At 36.6% G+C, this 13,276-nt stretch overlaps 1 protein-coding gene across 1 annotated transcript in view; it reads left to right on the forward strand.

The window, feature by feature from the left end:
• Positions 1–561: 561 nt before the first annotated feature.
• LOC103991984 (SNARE-interacting protein KEULE) overlaps positions 562–13,276 on the forward strand; it is a 39,735-nt gene continuing 27,020 nt past the window's right edge. Inside the window, exons 1-8 of the mRNA XM_009411534.3 lie at positions 562–983; positions 4,958–5,016; positions 8,326–8,407; positions 10,342–10,420; positions 11,168–11,218; positions 11,313–11,409; positions 11,554–11,586; positions 11,742–11,870. Coding sequence (XP_009409809.2) covers positions 911–983; positions 4,958–5,016; positions 8,326–8,407; positions 10,342–10,420; positions 11,168–11,218; positions 11,313–11,409; positions 11,554–11,586; positions 11,742–11,870 — 603 coding nt within the window. The 5' untranslated portion in view covers positions 562–910. The remainder of the gene's footprint in view (positions 984–4,957; positions 5,017–8,325; positions 8,408–10,341; positions 10,421–11,167; positions 11,219–11,312; positions 11,410–11,553; positions 11,587–11,741; positions 11,871–13,276) is intronic.

Here is a 13,276-nt window from a genome sequence, read left to right on the forward strand (position 1 = left end):
TACAACAAGTATAGATTGACTCATCGTACAGTATATTCATTATTTATAATAAATAAGAGAAAAAACATACAAAAAAGAGGCTGACCGTTTCACAAAACAAACGGAGAGATAGGTGGCTAAACCAACAAATCAACATTTGATTCCGTCTAATCCGTGAGTGGTTCTTTTACCCGGCCAAGAGGATAACATGTTGCGAAAAATAAATGATTAAGATGGTTTTTTTTTAATCAAATCAAAGGGATATTGTGTGCATGTGACGAGTCACGTGACTGAAGCGGTGACGGAGCGCGTCCCTGACCACACGTGGTGCCGAGGCTGCAGACTACAATAGAGTCGTTGTAATCGCGGTCCTGCGATGGGCCCCCGATTGGCAAGCAGTTAAAAGGCATCAAGGCCGATCTCTCCGAGGCCGGTACGGCCGATTTGGATATTCCCCGTCCTGTGAACTAACCAACGAACCGAAGAAGCGACGGTCACGATCTCTTGCCACGGACCCACAAAACGGCGTTTTCCATACACTGGGCCCCTCCGTATGAATATGTCGCCAACCCAACTCTTACTTTTTCTGCCCGTCCGCGTTCCAATCCCCTTTCCCTCCCGACGCACGCGAAGCTTCGTTGTTCGCCTTCCTCTTCGGTCTTGCCTGCGGTGCGTCCTTCTTCCTCCTCCCCCTCCCTACGCACGCGAAGCTTCGTTGTTCGCCCTCCTCTTCGGTCTAACCCGCGGTGCGTCCTTCTTCCTCCTCCCCCTCCCAACGCACGCCACGATTCGATCGTCGCCCTCGTCCTTTGTCCAAGCAGCGGTACCGCGGCTTAGGCTCGGCGGTCAACCCACCCCCTTGGGATCGCGGAACTCTGCAGCCCCCCAACCGAATCGGAGCTGGACGCTTCCCGATATCATCTTAGCGGCGATGTCGTTCTCCGACTCCGATTTGTCGTCGCAGGGCGGGGACTACAAGAACTTCCGCCATGTCACCCGAGACCGTACGTCCTTTCCAAACTTTTTCCGATTGTTGTGTTGTGTTGTGGTGACGGGCAATTGCTTAGGTTGTTTGTTCTTTCTGTGTTTGATGGGCATGCTTTCTTGTTATTGTTTGATTTGCGCGAGATATTTTGATTAGAAATGGAGAAGTTGCTAATAAAACACTCGGTGCCTTCTTTTATCGTACGTGAGCCTGTGTCAGTCGGTCATCTTAGGTTTTCTAAATAAGTTGGGATGTTAGAGTTTGTGAGCAGGTTTGACCCTTTCCTATCGTTTTATATCTTTATTTGAAATTGAGATGTGAAGGTATCACAATTGTCTCCGTCGACGTTCACAGGATTCGTAACTTTTTTCGACTGTTTGATTGATGCACACGTCTCCTGCCAATGCAGGGAGGATCTATGTATTTAGTTTTATCCCTGCAAGCAAAGGTTGTTTCTTATGAATACCTTGATTTCTAGGATAAATATAAGGTGCAAGCTTGACAAAGCTATATGTTGAAGTTGCAGAAATAGTAAATTTTTGTCATTTGATGATAAATTGGTCCAAGAGCGTGACAGATCGTATGAGGAGGATTATGAAATGAGCTCAGCTCAAGTTTGTATTAAATGTTTAAATAAAGAAAGGTGATGCAAGTATTGGCTGTCAATATTAAGCTTAGGACAATGCTTTATTAGCTGCCCTTATAGTACAAAGGTAATCAAGGGTAGGAAGCCTGTTGAGTAATATTTTAGCCTTCGGAGTTTCTCCTAGCCCTTGCAGCACCCTAGGGTTGCACAGGCTACGCATGGGCCCACAGAAGGAGTCATCCTTAAGTTTCAGTAGCCATTATATGCCAGGTAAGACTAAACCAAGAAAAGGGAGGGTGAAAGGATCATAAAAAAACCCAGATCTCTTGTCCTTTGTATGGGGAGGAAAATAACCTTTTGTTCAGATTGAAAGCATGAATCAGGAAATAGACAGAGCAAATTCCTCATTTCAAAGCAGAGGCTACTGGTTGGTGGATGGTAAGATGAGCTCAATCGCAGTTTATCTCCCTGCAACACAGACAACACTATTCACAAATTATTTATGAATACTTTGTTTCTGCTTGAAATGATATTTTCTAAGCATTCCATAAAGCTTAAACACATTTTCACATAACAATTCACCAATGATTGTGGTTGTGCTGTGTATGGAATAATATGTGCAAGATCAATATTAAGATTACGATCAACTAAGAATGATATAATTGGTATTGAAAGATCGACCAGATCAAATTTGCAGGTCCAGGTTCGCTAGACAAAATATCTAAAAATTTATGAATAGTAAAATTTTTACATGATAAAATAGTTACCTTCATATTTTATAAAATATCTAATATTTTTGTAAATCATATGAATTTAAGAAATAATTTAATATAAAAGAACCATATATAAGATGACGATTAAAAGTAACAGAGTTTTGTTACTAATAAAATAACTTATTCATTCATTGAAACAATAAATATCATTGTAAAGATATTATTATAGTAAATAATGTATGTGATTTAAAAAAACCTAAAATATGTTGAAATAGTGATGAGCCCCTCCATGACCCTAGTGCTTCTTTAATCACCATGCATAGCGAGCGTAATGTAATACAAAAGCAAATAAAAAGAAACTTCATTAAAGAGAGCTTTCCTTTCATTGACATCAAATCTGGTTCCCATAATATCTCCCTTCTCAATGATAACATTCCTGTTCTTTTAGAGGTTAGACTGTCCTTTCCTTTCCACTCCTTGTCCCTTCTCTGTGACTGTAGTCAATCTTTATCTTTTTGTATATTATTCATCTTAATTTCTCTATTTTCCTTCCCCTGCTCCTTCCATTGTTTTTTCCTTCTTTTGTGATTGTCAAATCAGCAAAAATTGACCAATCTCAAATAAATTAAGCTAAATCTATTATGGCAAAAAAAGGTCAAATCAAGTTGTCTTGTAAGATGTTGATATGGATTGGATGTGTCGTACCAGAATCAATCTACATTGTTAGTTAAGTATGAGACATAGCAAGACAATACCTCTTTTTGCCCAGTCAATTAACAACCACTTGAATTATTGATTCTGATAAAGAAAGTTCAATCCTCTAATTAATTGAAATGTTGCTATGTAAACTGTAAGAAATTAGAATTGGTTGTAGGAACTAGGAACCCTAGAAGTAGCATATTTTCAGATTTTTTCCAATGACCAATATCACATTGTTCCACCCAATTATTCTGGGGAAATTTTCTTTTACCAAAATTTCAATTCTTCTTACAAACCTTGCCAAGTGAGTCCCATGCTTCATAGTGTTATAGAAAGCTGAATGACAGAGTTTTAGGAAATGCATATAAGCCCATGAAAAATTCTCTTTTAAGTGACATGGACCCCAAAATAATTCTATCTTTATCCAAACAAGATTCATATTCTCCATCTGGTTGACAGCCAACTTGTTTTTGATCTTTTATCTGCTAATAGTAAAGGTTTTTATCCAATTCTTGATTCTGTCAATGAGAGATGGGGGAGTAGGACTTTATATGACAGCAAAATCTTCTTGAACATATGACATAGCATTTGCAGTAATTTATTTATGCCCTTTCATATGTTGAATAATATAGTTGTATCGTATTTTTATAATGAGCCAACTTTGTTGCGCTAGACTTGCAATTCTTTTATGTAATAGAACCTTTAAGCTTTTTTGATATGGACAAATGGTAATCTTTTCTCCTTAAAAAGTAAGGCCAAAGTTCAGTGTATTACTTGATTCTGATACGATATACCTGATCTTTATTAACATCACTCTTGATCATATGGTTAGAAATTAAAGAGAAGCAACTAGAGTTTATCCTGATTATGTTGGATTTAGCAAATTTAACCAATTTTACTGTCTAAAGAGAAGAATAACAAGAGGGAGGAGAAGAAAAAAGCCAAGAAGAATAATAATAAAATTTTTTTGGACTTCGTCTGAAAAATAAAGTTGACAGCAATCAAGATTCTAATTAATTAATTAGATTATAAGTTCATAATAGATAATCACAAGTTCGCTGTTTGTGGATTCAAACAGAATTCTACATCCAACTCAAGATGATAAGATATGACCATCTTATCAGGGTTCTTCATTCTGAGGAAAAGGATAGGTCTCCCAAGAGCAAATACTAACAACTATTTCTAAATTCACCAGCTTTATTATGCAATAAATATCCATACATAATATCGTAGGTTTGCTTCCATCTATATTTATAGGGCTATTAGTGCCCAAATGGGTTAACTTGGATCTACATAATTCAACAGCATCTTGAAATATTGCTACTGGATGCCTGTGTGTTTCTCATTAAATACTTCTTCTTGAGGCCATTGTTCATCCATTAGAGCCTTCTGAATCAACACAGCCGCATTGAATGCATCTCAAGGTAATTGAAAGTCCTATGGGTCCAGATCTTCTGAATCTGGCTTGACCTTTGCCTGATTGACTCAGGCTGGGGTTGCATTTGAGTCAGCCATGCTTTGTTAAACATCACGAGAACATTATAACGAATCCAGTTGGTTTAGGCCTGATCATATGATCAAACAATCAATTGGATCAGTTGGTTTGATAAACTAATAAGGGCAATTAGGGGTCCAAATTGGTTAGGACATCATAAGTGTCATTCATTTTAACAACTTATGTGCACATACAAGAGGCTATATGGTTTCTGAAACCTGATGATCTTTTTCAAATGTTGAATATAGTCAACACCCACAACTTCCTTATCTGCCCACATATGCCACTCAGTTTTGCGGTAAGACGTTACTCATGTTTGAGAGCTTGTCCTTTTTATTTTGTTGGATTTTTGCTAGCTGTATTTCCAAGTTTTCAGTTGAACTTATATTTTTAGTGCTTCATGAATTACATATGTTAACTTGGGGCATGTTTTTAGCCATGTTCCATTTGATATATCATTAATATTTTTCAATTCTCCCTCTTTGTTTTGACTCTTTTAGGTTTATTATGTGAAATGCTTCAATCTACTAGGGCAAAGGACTCGAAATCAACATGGAAGGTACCAAGCAGCATGAATTTCTTTTTACTTAATTCTTTTTTTTCTATATTCATTTTTCATAAAAAGTGTTGGCTTTTCAATGTCCATCAACTTGTTTGGGATATTGACTTTAGATTATCTTTAAGTACTTATATTTTGGAAGTTGGAACAATATATTTAGCTTCTTGGCTTTTCGGTACTTGCTAGAAAGAGAGAGACCTTTGACTCTCTTTCCAATCTACATACTGGGAAGATTTGTCAATATCTGGTTCTTGTGTGTATGTGTGTCTGCACCTTATGCTTGACTTTTGTGATTGTTGGTGGATATCTAGTTTACAGATCTTCAAACGTTGCTTCTTACAATGGCTATCCTCTTTTGACTTATCCAATTATCATTTTGGATGTCTGGAAGGTACACCAAATTTTGTCTTTTTTATACACATTGTTGTTCACTGATGTGGACAAGAAAATTTCTCTTTGAGCTGAATCTTGAGAAACAACTAGAAAAGATCCTCTTCTACTAAGCTAAATTTAATGTTCATTTATATGGTTACTCAACAAGAAGGTAATAATACAGAGTTTTAACTAGAAGTGTGTGTGTGTGTGTGTGTGTGAGAGAGAGAGAGAGAGAGAGAGAGAGAGAGAGAGAGAGAGAGAGAGAGATGTTAGGATTCACCTATTACAGTAGACTGTCTGGAGAGCTCTTCAAGAATTTCGATTTATCAGTTAAGGGAAGAAGCACTTTGTAACTTATAGGCATCTAAGATAAATATTATAATTAAAGTATAAGGATAATCTTTGGACTTCAGTCCTTAGTATTGCAAGACATTCTTTTGAACTGAATTGTTCCATAACCTGGGTGACTAGATATGAGTCATGGAAACAACCTCTCCATATTCAGGGACAAGGTTGTGCATGTTGACCCTCCCCAGACATTACATTAGGAAGATTTTCTTTGCACTGACCATCCTTGTTGTGTAACCTTCTTGATAACTCGATATAAAGAAAAAATATGGTTTGCAGTCTTGCCTTAACTTTTCATAGTATTAGACTGTTAATCTCCTTGTTTAAGAAAACCAAAGTTGCAGATGAAGGTGAGCATAAGCAGGCTTTCCCACTTCACCTTCTGTGGTACTTTGGTTCATGGATGATCAGCACAGTGCATATTCCATGTTTACTTCCAAGTTTAAGCAATCATTGTAGTGTTTTTTTCTAACAGTTCTGGGGCTTTCATCCTTTTGGTTTCCCTTTTATTCTTGTTGTTACCTCTTGGTTTAATTTGTTCACTCTTGCTTTAAGCTGATCATGAATTCAAGTACTATTTCAAAAGTTTAAGATAACTGTGTCATTGTAGTGAGAATGTGTTTCTAACGGTATCTTTTGTAGGTTCAATTCCATAGCAATGAGATAATTTTATAATTTCTTTGAGTAAATTTGTATAATATGTGAGGCACTTTTGTTGATTTGTTTTTCATGCCACAAAAGCTTCATGAGTTTTCTTGCTCCATTGTACTTCCATGCTTGATCAAAACTGTCAGACTTGAAGGGTGTATTTCATTATGACAAATATGAACTTTTGCTTTTGTGCTTGGACTGTGTGTTGATCATACTGGTTATAAGGACATGAACAAGGGTTTTGACTGAAGGGTTACTTAAGATTTAAGCTACGATTTAAAAAACCAGTTGGACCAGTATGTACTAACTGATATTTATCGGTCCAATTTGGTTCCATCATGTGGACCGGTTCAGTCAGGTTTGAAATAGGTGTTTCTTATGTTCTTTTTTTAGCAACAGCCGTTGGCTCTTTTAGATAGTGAAATTCTTTTTTTCACTTCAACAGGGACTTCTCTCTCTTTCCGTCACCTCTGATGGCACAACCTCCATCTCCGTCACTGCCAACCGCCTTATTGACCTCATCATGTTGGCACCACTGCCACATTCTCTGTGTTCTCCTTTCCTTCATTTCTTCTTCCTCCTCCTCCTCTACTTATCGTCCTCCTGTTCATCCTCTCTATCCTCCTCCTCCATGTTGTAATCCTCCTCTCTTCTCTTCCTCTCTCTTTGGTCCATGCTAACCGTTACACTGACATACCAGCATGCTGGCATGTACCAGACTCATCCTGGTCGGGCTAGGGACTGTGAAACGTTGATTTAAGCCATTTGGGTTTGTCCTGAATTTACTTCAAAGAAAAATCGGGTGATTGCAATTTTGATTTGCATCTCTTGAGAGCCAGGAAGTTCGACTATGTAAATTTTCTTCTTTTCCTGATTTTGACCTGGAGCGAATTATTTTCTACCCTTCTAAAAGCTGCCAGATGCTCTTTGTTTTAAGGTCCAGTACCTTAACAGTCTCTGGTTTGTCTACTTTCTCTGGATTGTTGAATGCTCTTGGATCTTAGTTTTCTGCTTTTTATTAAATAGGCATTTTGGTAGCAAAGTGAACAAGCCTTGGTACAAGTTCTTTCCTTTCTAGGTGTGATATGGTTCTGTCTGCCTGTCCTTGAAGTCCTACTGCTGTTTAGAAATATTTAGGGCCAGAACCTAATTAATAGGTACTTCTTGTAACCTGGACTGAAATTTATTAATTTAATAAGTACATATTTGGAGATTCATGATGAAATTATACACTATTCAAGTATTCATCTGTGGAGCTGGGGCCTTCAGTGTGTTTATGAGTGAGTGCTCAAGGCATGATATAGTTATCTCTGCCTGTTCTTGAATTCATACTGCTGTTTAGATATATTTAGGGTTGGAATCTGATTAATTCGTACTTCTTGTAACCTGGGTTGAAATTTATTGCATTAACAAGTACTAATTTTAGAGATTCATGATGAAATTATACACTATTTAGTTGTAGAGCTGGGGTCTACAGTGGATTTTTGTGTAAGTGGAAGTTCTGATCTAACATCATCCACTGCTGGCTACCTTCCTATGTCCTCCTATTCGTGAGAAAAATTACTTTTCTTACTTTAAAAAAAGTCCCTATTGGACACCATATATATATTCATCATTATTTGTATGGACGGATACTTTAGAGAACTCAAGGATGTCTTTTCTAGATCAATATAGGCTGAGGCGAGCATTTAAAATTGCTAGTATTTGTATATTCTTTATGAAGTCATCTTTGTAATTGATGACACAAATACAAGAGAAACATTTTTTACAATTTTTTCTACTAAAATATCTAAAATTATGAAATCCTTCAGGTGATATGCAATTATGCATAAAAAGCTTTTCAGGCAAATAATGAAAAATGTCAATTTGGTGCTAGAATTTTCATCATTTATTAATAACTTATAAAATTTAGTTGTTTTTTAAAATTTCTTGTAGGTACTTATTATGGACAAAATTACCGTTAAAGTAATTTCACACTCTTGCAAGATGGCAGACATTACAGAGGAAGGAGTTTCTTGTAAGTTTATAGCATGCATTTCTTTTTAAAAATATGATTCTCATTCTTGTTCATGTATTTAAAATCATATTTGTATAATAGCTTAGGTGACTTCAAAGAAATGGTCCTATCTTTAAGCCCAACTGTTAGCCAAGTCTACAAGCTTGAGAAGAAAATAACATTTTTAAGTTATATCATGCAAATGCTTTGGGAGATTTTCCTCTTAAATTTTAGAAAATTAAAATTTTAACTTAAATTGGCCATTTGTGTCAAACTGATTTTCAAACCTTGAAAGATATTTTACAGCCAGCAAAAGCAATATTAGCAAAAATAAAGAAATAAAATTATGATACATGTATAGATGTTGTTATATTGGACGTGTACTTTTGATCTTTTATTACTGAACATGTATGCACATATATATGAACATTAATGATTGTATAAGCATATATACTATTAGGCTGGGAAAGTACAGCTCAAGCATCCTACAACTTGTTCACTGCTGAGGCACTTGCTTAACGGCCAAGGCAGTATGGGGCCTTTGATATAGCAAACTGGGACCTGTTATACTTGGTCCTCAAAGTCCATGTCTGGATTTACATGGATCTATGCTAGAAGCAGTAGATCTGACCTCAAATGAACAAGAAATGCAAGGCATAAATCTAGAGAAATAAGCATAAGTCATGTCATTTAAAAGAAAACTAAGCACAAAGCAAGGGATATGATTTGGTAAGAAATATGCTAAGCTTTCTTGAGATCCAAGCTTGATCCCAATGAAATAACCAAGAAAGCTTGTGAAGGTGAATGAGGGGAGTTCAAACTAAAATATGGATTGGAAAGGTTACTGATGTTCAAAATGGATGGGAAGGGTAGTAATTAAGATATTGTTGGGCAATTAAGAAATGTCACTTTCAATAGAAGGATAACTTTGTGATTAATATTTGGTGTTGTTAAAGCAATTTGAAAAGGAAGGCTAGAAGTGCACTTGTAAATTGTGGTGAGTTGATCCGAATTATATGTGCTGGTAGATGAAGACCACATTATCATCATGGCAGCCCTAGCAAGGAGGTGAATGAGTTTACCTAATTAAAACCTAAAACTAGGGAGATTCTTGAGACCATGGAGATAATAAAACTTGAGTTTCATTCATGTGTACAAAATAATCACAACTAAAGTTAAAATTGTGATAGCAGAGTTAAAGAGTGATAATGCAAATAATTAACAATGGTTCAATTTACCATTATAAGCATCCTGTTATCCTTAAGATCCTCTGTATATCCACTAGTCATGCTCAACTTCACAGACAAAGCTAAAATATAAACACCCTTTGAAGATCTTTTTTGTGGGTGGAACTGAAGGGCAAATTCTTTTTCTGGATTAGGAGCAAGTTCCTCACAAAATCCTAAAGAAGCTTGTCCTTTTGAGACAAATTTTCTGAATGACACAGAAACTATATATCATAAAAGAGTTAAAAAGGTTGAAACAATTAAAGAATATGGTAGAGCTCCTGTATAATATGATGAGGGCATGAAGGAAAAAGATGGGCAAGCTTAAGCTCAAGAATAATGGTAAGTCAAAAGCTTGATATAAGCTAAGAGGTAGCCTTAGAGAAAATATTCAATGTTCTTACTCATTGGTTCATTTCTTATTTACTGGGGAGAGGTAAACTCTCAGGTACTTATAAACTATTGTTCAAAACTCTTGAGAATATCTTGGTCAATGGATGGATATTTCAAAAATATTGGGCTTGATAACTGTCTCTTGGAGCCCTCCTCAAAACTCTCCATTCTAAACCTTTTCTCTTTCTGTTTGCTTTCTAATTGGACAATTTGACGGCTTTGGCATTTTGTGCTTTCTGAGCTATCTCTATGAACATCATTTTATCTTTCTTCTTATTTTCCCATGATTTGATCTGGTTACATGTACGTATTTTACTGCTAAAAAATTTCTTGCAGTGGTTGAAGACATATACAAGCGAAGGCAGCCATTGCCATCCATGGATGCTGTATATTTCATCCAGCCAACAAAAGAAAAGTATATTCTTTACATTGATATCTTTTGTACTTTTTCCTCTTTCATTCTGTATGACAGGAATAACTTTGCTCTCCTAATATATGATCTTGTACTTCCATTCATAAGGAAATTTGAAATGGTTAATTCTAGTCTAGGTTATACTCGAAGCTGGAATTCTGTACTTGCATGGGTATGGAATATATTGTACCTGTTGATGAATATTTTTTTCCCTAAATCTAGGGTTACTGAAATATGAACAAATTTATGGATAGTAATGGCTGGACCTGAAAGTGAAAAGAGGAGTGAACAGGAAGGGAAATGGAATATATCCACCAGGAGTGAAAAGAGGACTAGTACCTATTTGACACCTCAAAAGAGACTCCAAGTAATGTGCCAATTTTACACCTTATAATTTAAACCATGAAGAAAAGAAAGCTGAGCTAAGAAAAGCTTTAGGAATATGCCAATTTAATTTTGTTGTCCAGGTAGGGGCACAGCAGTGAACCTTACCTTTATTTGAATTCTAGGATGTGTTTTTAAGGGTTTGTAAATATCAGTACAGTTTAGATAATAGAAGCAAATCCTCTTTTTCATTGTATGCTCTGATGGGCGGTATGTTTTTCATTGTTTCATGATTGCATACTGTTATGTTGTGCTCATGTGGCATGTGTTCTCCAGTTTACATGATGAAATCTTGATGCCTACTGTGATTTATTTCAGATTTTTGTGTTATCTAGTGCCTCTAAGAAGTGTGTTGGTTTCGTGCAGTGTGGTCATGTTCTTGTCTGACATGTCTGGGAAATCACCCTTGTACAAAAAGTATGTGTGAATTCTATATGCAACCTAACTCGGTTATAGTAGGCCTAACCTTATTTTCTCAGTTTAATAGTTACTTTTATGCATTTTGTTCCAGAGCATATGTATTTTTCAGTTCACCCGTAAATAAAGAGTTAGTGGCACATATCAAGAAGGACACAAGCGTCTTACCCCGCATTGGTGGTTTAAGTGAGGTTGAGCTTAATTCTTTTACTCATTCTACCTCATCAACAAGCTCATCTTAGACTATTGAGCTGACTTTTTTCTAATTAATTTTTTGAACATATACCGAAACTTATGTTTCATTGTTCTTTTCTTCTTTTGAACAATTTTTGCAGATGAATTTGGAATATTTTGCTATTGATAGTCAGGTATTGTTTTCTTATAATTTCTTTAATATATGTTCTGATTTTCAGTTGTATCAAATGGTCTGTTACACTGATTAATTTTTTCTTTCTTCTGTTTCCCAGTTTAGATTTCAGAATAATTCATCTTGAATCTAATCATTTTGAGTTTTGTCATTTAGGGCTTTATAACCGACCATGAGAGGGCTATGGAGGAACTACTTGGGGAGAATGCGGAAGGCTCTCACATGTACAATGACTGCTTGAATACAATGGCCACACGTATTTCTACGGCATTTGCTTCTTTAAGGGTATGAGCAGGCAGCTCCACAGAATATCACCTGCTGTAAAGTGGAATACTGGTCATATTTTTTAGGTCATCACTTTCAAAAATTGAATTTTTTTTATTATTGGCAGATAATTTTACATTTTTTAATTTCCTTTTATATAGCACAAAACCATAAAGTGGATAGAGTATTATTAATAATTTTAACAAATATGGTAAAGAAGAATTCTAGTGCTATAAAAAGTCATTATGTGACTACATCTTTTTGAGCACTTTAGATTGAACAATTTAGGTTTGAATTTAAATATAGGTTGTTAGGCATTTAGCCAATTGTTCTTGCTTCTTATCATGGTGTTTATGTGTTTGATTATTTTCATGCAAGGTTTGCAATTTCAGTCCGTACAGGTGTATCTGTTAGGATCAAGAGTGGTACTAAGAAGGGGGGGGGGAGAGGGTGAATTAGTGCAGCGGATAAATCACGTCGGTTTGAAATTTTTCGTACGATAAAAATTGATCTCGGAAATGTATTTAACTTGAAAGCATACAGAAGAGTGTAATGGAAGTAAAGCAAGTAAACGGTTTACAGTGAAAGTAAATAGCAAGAATAGAAATGCAAACCTGTTTATAGTGGTTCGGTCGTCGTGACCTATATCCACTCCACCGATTCCTCTTCCGTCAAGGCTACCGGCATCCACTAACGATCTTCTTTCAACGGGCGAAGATCAACTACCCTTTTACAACCCTCTTCTCTTTTTCACAAGTTTAGGTGATAACCTTTACACCCTCTTTAAAACTATACTAACACTTAGAGCTTTTAGAGGAGTTCTCACAAGACAACAGAGTTTTTCTATTTTTTTTCATTCAATTCTTGTGTATGTTAACCAGGGATGAGAGGGGTATTTATAGGCCTCAAGTTGATTCAAACTTGGAGCCTAAAAAGGTCTCATCCTGGGTTTCCCCCTTCTCGCCTGCAGCATTGACATTGGGCGGTACCATCGCCCAGATCGGTGGTACCACCACCTGACACAATCTCGGAGACTGTGTCATGACGGTTCCACCTGTTGAGTCACTGTTTGGGCATTTCACTTGGCCTAACACAGCCTAACCTTGAGCACAATTGGCCCCTAATTGAGATGGCCTAATTCTAACCCAATTATGTGCTAACTACAAAATTTAAGGCATACACTAAGCTAAATAAGTCCGGTTTCTTCCGACGAGCTTCCGGTGATTTTCCAGTGAACTTCCGACGATCTCTTGGCAATGTTCCAGCGGACTCCCGGCAAGCTCCTGGACTTCACGATGATCTTCTTGGCGAGTTTCGACGAGCTTCTCTGGCAAGCTCCTGGACTTCTCGATCAATTTCGACAGAACTTCCGACGAACGTCCGGACTTCCGACGAACTTCGAACTCCCAACGAAATCTCGTTCTTGA

Source organism: Musa acuminata, chromosome BXJ2-7 (assembly GCF_036884655.1).
Source record: "Musa acuminata AAA Group cultivar baxijiao chromosome BXJ2-7, Cavendish_Baxijiao_AAA, whole genome shotgun sequence".
In the NCBI taxonomy this organism is placed as follows: domain Eukaryota; kingdom Viridiplantae; phylum Streptophyta; class Magnoliopsida; order Zingiberales; family Musaceae; genus Musa; species Musa acuminata.